At 47.4% G+C, this 5,522-nt stretch overlaps 1 protein-coding gene across 1 annotated transcript; it reads right to left on the reverse strand.

Moving 5' to 3' along the window:
• Positions 1 to 1,863: 1,863 nt before the first annotated feature.
• Positions 1,864 to 4,544, reverse strand: HMGB3 (high mobility group box 3). Its single transcript, XM_024740694.1, has 4 exons — positions 4,390 to 4,544; positions 3,974 to 4,113; positions 3,320 to 3,494; positions 1,864 to 2,882 (listed from the first exon to the last, which is right to left on the reverse strand). Exons 1-4 carry the CDS (start codon positions 4,537 to 4,539, stop codon positions 2,742 to 2,744), a joined length of 606 nt encoding a protein of 201 aa, XP_024596462.1. The 5' UTR covers positions 4,540 to 4,544; the 3' UTR covers positions 1,864 to 2,741.
• Between the last annotated feature and the right edge of the window lie 978 nt (positions 4,545 to 5,522).

Here is a 5,522-nt window from a genome sequence, read left to right on the forward strand (position 1 = left end):
AATCTGTCCTTCGTGACTACCAGTTGGGCTTCTCTCCCGTATTTGACAAGGTTGGTCACAGCTCCCACGTCTTCGGCTGGTCGGTTGTGTGCCAGGTGGCAGAGGCTTTACACAACAATGCCAAACAATGGCTGGAGGGAGAGCTGAGGCACATAGGGGTGATCTTGGACAGGTACCTCTGGGCAAACCTTAGGACCAAGGGTTTTTTAATTAGTGGTCATTTTCTAGAACTAGAAAAACACATTCAGGACAAACAGTTGTGATGTGAGAAGGAATGACTATGAATACAGATTAGAGATCGGGCCACTGACCAATGACCACGTCCCTGGCAGCACGTGGAGGATGCTGCCTGCAGACATGCAAGCTTCTAAATAGCGAATTTTAAATAAACTGCTTTCTCCTCAGTGTCATTAAACACCCGAGCGCTTCCGTCTCCAACACACACATCCACGGACTAACGCTGGGCAATACCAACACTCAGCTACTTCGTTGCGGCCAACGGTTACAATGCACGTACACAGCAGGGCTCAAAATATTTAAGATCACCATCTGCCACTATGGCCTTCACCCCTCAGCCCAACTTGAGACAAAACGCTTCATCTTCCAACAGTTAATAACCGCGGAAACTTACAAAAGGCCCTTCCAGCTGAACAATTTAACATTTTAACAATCTACCTGCCAGAGGTCAAACCACTGGTACACGGCTCTTCTGATGCATTTAGTCCTTGGAAGCAGTTGATTCCATCAGCCTGCCCTGCAGGTACCCCATGATGGAAACTGCAACAGGAGCCCAGCCATCTTCCTTGGAGTGTTTGGTTTCTTGAAGTCAGGGGAAAAAAAGGACACTGCTCCCTCCTCCACACACCCCTCACTGGGGTCCAGGAGAGGTTGCTACAGCTCAAGACCACCTTGATGGTTGAGCAGAACAAATAATGTTATTGTATGAGTTCTGGGGGGTAGCCACAAGGGGTGAAAGGAAAAATAAAGCCCAAAAGGTTTTTTTTTTTTGCTGTTTACCAATGAATTTCACACCCACAACGTGGAGGGTAGAGTGGGAGACCAAACGCAAAAACAAAAACACCCTACACAGTAGTCAGCCTTAATCCTAACCACCCACCTTTTGGAACTTCTGAAAGGTGCTAAATCTTGCTTGTGCCATGACCTTAGCGCCTATATTCAACAGTTTTTTTTTAACATCTTTATTGGGGTATAATTGCTTTACAATGTTGTTAGTTTCTGCTTTGTAACAAAGTGAAACAGTTATACATATGTTCCCATCTCTTCCCTCTTGCGTCTCCCTCCCTATCCCACCCCTCTAGGTGGTCACAAAGCACCAAACTGATCTCCCTGTGCTATGCGGCTTACGTTTGGTAGTGTATACACGTCCATGCGTCTCTCTCGCTTTGTCAGTTTACCCTTCCCCCTCCCCATATCCTAAAGTCCGTTCTCTAGTAGGTCTGTCTTTATTCCTGTCTTACCCCTAGGTTCTTCATGACATTTTTTTTTCTTGAATTCCATATATATGTGTTAGCATACGGTATTTGTCTTTCTCTTTCTGACTTACTTCGCTCTGTATGACAGACTCTAGGTCCATCCACCTCATTACAAATAGCTCAATTTCGTTTCTTTTTATGGCTGACTAATATTCCATTGTACATATGTGCATCTTAATGCCTCTCAGACACAAACAAAATCATGCAGCAGCTTCAAGTAGCCCTCTTCCAATCTCCATCCTCAGGAGGCTGGCCACAGTAGGTCAGTCATTTACCAGATTCACCAGGCTAATCACCAGATACCATGGGGTAGGTTGTCCTCCTGCTAGGACTGCTGTGAGTCAGACATTTAGACTATCATAGAGCACGATTTTAGAAATGTAATACTGTTTATTTAACTTCAAAAACATTTCAGCACTCTAAACATACAAAAAAAAAATAACAGAACATTGCAGATCGTGTTTAGTACAGAACGTTCTTGAACTTTCATCAATGCAGTGGCTCTTGGCTTTGCTGACAATGAAGAGTTCTATGGTTTGTTTAAAAAACAAACAGTTTAAAACTACTGCACTTCAACTAAAAAGGATCCAAAACACTTCTCATGCCAGCTGACCCCCCCCTTTTCCACAGCTAAGAATGGCAGCGGGATGCTATGTCTCTATATACAGAAACAAGACAACCTGAAGCCAAATGGATGCCCACTGCAGTGTCCACAGGTCCAGCCCCACAGTGCACGCCCTGAGCTATGGCCCCTCCGGAAGGCATCGCTCCTACAGCCTCCACGCCAAGCAAGGAGCGTCAAGAGTGTGTCTCGGTTGCTTTGTTCTTTTTACAAACTATAGATATGTACAGTTGAGAACTCGGGATTCCTAGCCAATGACCATAGAGTTAACACACCACCTCACAAATTAAAAAAAGAAAGAAAATGCCAGAAACATCTTTAAATGCCTTGTCACACCAACAGCAAAGTGCACAGAGTGAGGAGAACACGAGAGCCTTTTCATTTTAAAAATGTTTGGAAATATGTACAACTTTGATACAGTTTCCGGGTGCTCCAGACACCCATGGCCACTTCACGTAAACCACTGACAATTGCTAGAGCACTCTGAGAGACTACGATAGAATCATGATCCAACTGGGTAATTCAACCTAATGGAGGCAACAGGCACACCCCAGGCAAGAGCTTGCGGCCATCCCTGCGCCCACTACGCTAAGGTAATTCACAAGGAGACAGGCCAACAGTTCCTTTTATTCATCCTCCTCCTCCTCCTCCTCCTCCTCGTCCTCGTCCTCGTCCTCTTCATCTTCCTCTTCCACCTTTTTCCGGGCAACTTTAGCAGGGCCCTTGGCGCCATCAAACTTCCCTTTAGACTTATAGTCTGCGACATCCTGGAAGGAACAGGGACGCATTCCAAATGAGCCAAGGGTAGAAGCAAAGCCGTCCCGGCCCCAGAATAAGAAAACGAGGGAGGAAGACAGGGCTGCTCTTTCCAGTATTTGTTTCCAGATTCAAGCTGGGTTCTCAGCCATTGCAACTGCAGAGTGAATGGGCGTTCAAGGGCTCTCGAAGTCCCGTGAATAGCACTATCGGACCCTCTGCCCGGGGCATCCCACATGATCCAAGTTCGAGGCCTGCCTGAAAAGCTGCCCCAGATACAAACATCGGTCGGAAGCCAGACCACCAGCACACCAGGCTGATGTGGAGTGGAGACTGTTCCTGCAGCCTGCCACCCCCGGCCCAGCCACAGCCAGGGCAGCTGACTGCTCACCCCATCCAGGCTCCCAGGGGCCCCAGCCCGCGCAGGGCACACTGATTCCCCTCTCACCTTCTCGTATTTCTCCTTCAGCTTTGCTGCCTTGTTGATGTACGGCTGCTTCTCGCTGTCACTTAAGTTATTCCACATCTCGCCCAGCTTCTTTGCCACATCTCCAATAGAGATGCCAGGGTTTGTAGATTTGATCTTGGGGCGGAATTCAGAACAGAACAGGAAAAATCCAGACCTTGGAGGGGAGAATGGTATACGTTAGATGAGAACCCACCAAAATGGGAGCTGAAGTCGAAATCCCGTGTGAAGTCGAAATCCCGTGTTCCTACCACTATGACTCCTGCCACGTGAAGAAATGTGTGATGCCATGCGCAATGTTACAAAGTTGTAGGTACCAGAATGCTTAAGACGCTTCAGAAATATATGGTGCTTCCTCAGTTCCTGGGAAGAGGGGAGAGAACGTACCCATGGACCCTGACACCCACAACTGGACTGTCTGCCTCCTTCCCAGTGGAAAGGCCGACAGCCAACCAGGCGCACAGCTCTCATGCACAGCCGTAACTCCGGACTTCCCTGGCCCTGCATTTTAAAGCTCAAAGTACAGAATGTTTTGCAGAGGTATCTCAACATTTTTTAGGTAAAGTTATCTTTTAAAAAATCTTTCAAGCAGAAGGAAAGCTCTTAACTGTTATCCTGAATCCTACAGTCACTTACGGTGGCCTCTTGGGAGCATTCGGGTCCTTCTTCTTCTTGCCTCCCTTAGCTGGTCCGTAATCCTTCATTTCCCGATCATAGCGCACTTTATCTGCCTTTGCCATTTCATCAAATTTAGACTTCTCTTTCCCAGACATTGTCTGCAAAGAATAGGACCTGTTAAAGTCCTCAATGCAGTGAGCACGTACCTGTTCAGCTGTCCTGTAGTTAAAGTGGCAGCTGCTATAATCACTTGCAAAAGGGGACTTAAACCCTGGTAGACTCTTCGAAAATAAAAGCACACATGCAAAGTTCTAAAGACAGGCAAGACGAGTCTAAGAGGAAGAAAACAGCCACCTGGGGTTACACTGAAGGTAAGTAAGCACAAAGTGTGAAATCCAACTAGGACTGGCTCGAAAGACACAAGAGAAAAATACCTTCCACCTCTCGGAGCATTTCTTGGAAAATTCTGCAAAATTGACAGGGACCTCGGGGTTTTTCTTCTTATGTTCCTCTCTGCACGTCTGCACAAAGAAGGCATAAGCAGACATCTTGCCCTTTGGTTTCTTGGGATCACCTTTACCCATCTTGACTAATGAAAGGAAGAGAGAAAGAAAAACAAATACAATGAATATATACAAGATATACCAAAGGTGGCCATTTAGGAAGAACCCTCCTCCCCCCAGATGCCACTTGCAGCTGAAGGAAGAGTGGGGAGGAAATCAGTTTCACTGTCGCATGTCATTTAACTTTTGACCAGCATGAAGTGCGCTGGTTTGCGAGTTACTTCTCTGAGAGAGATCAAGTTGTCCAAATGGAACCAACCCAAGTGGGGTGGCTTAGAGGTATATTCCGACTCAGAACTACCACGTTTTGAAAACGACAATCACATAACGGGGAGGACACATTTGTAGAGGGCGCAGGTGGATGGCTGAAGCTTGAAACCAACGACTTAAGGCTAGCTGGTCATCTGTTTTACTATGTTAGAGACAAAAATACTGTCACCACTGCCAAACACAAGATCCAAGCAGCAGAAGTGCAAAGAGGGAACATTTGAAATTTCACTATTTTTGAAGCGTTCTGGCTTATAGAAATGGCTTTTACAAGAAGGGTGAGCCGGCAAGTGAGCAGATATCCCTTGTACTACTAGTTCAAATCTGTCACTTCATCGTTACCTAAAGAGGGAGGGGAGACCAAAAGGGGTAGTCTTGCTCGTCCGTAAAGCGGAACGCATGTCCAGCCAGGAACACTTTCTCCAAAGTTTCCAAATAAAAATGCAGCTGTGGCGTGTCATCGTCCCTGTCCCACCCCCCCTGCTTCCCGCCATCTTTTCCTTTTCCCACACCCAAGGTCATCACGCAAAACTAAAGCGCTCCCCTTCGCAGGGACAGACCGAAGGGCTGAATTAGGGCCCCGCGGCGGCGGCATGGGTGCGGCGGGACGGGTCGCGGGGGAACCCCGGGCCGGCCATGGGCAGCGGGGCTCGGCCCCGCGCTGGGTCACCGGGACACACATAATTCACCTTCCATTTTGTCAAAAGCTTCCTGATGAAAGAAAGTGCCCCTGAAAG

The sequence above is a fragment of the Neophocaena asiaeorientalis genome, unplaced genomic scaffold (assembly GCF_003031525.2).
Source record: "Neophocaena asiaeorientalis asiaeorientalis breed wild unplaced genomic scaffold, Neophocaena_asiaeorientalis_V1.1 scaffold823, whole genome shotgun sequence".
Classification (NCBI taxonomy): Eukaryota; Metazoa; Chordata; class Mammalia; order Artiodactyla; family Phocoenidae; genus Neophocaena; species Neophocaena asiaeorientalis.

Coding starts and splice junctions, on each gene's coding strand:
- HMGB3 (XM_024740694.1), bottom strand. CDS start 4,539: ATGGGTAAAGGTGATCCCAAGAAACCAAAGGGCAAGATGTCTGCTTAT. Junction 3,495..3,973: donor AATGCTCCCAAGAGGCCACC/GTAAGTGACTGT, acceptor CTCCCCTCCAAG/GTCTGGATTTTTCCTGTTCT. Junction 2,883..3,319: donor TGAAGGAGAAATACGAGAAG/GTGAGAGGGGAA, acceptor TGTTCCTTCCAG/GATGTCGCAGACTATAAGTC.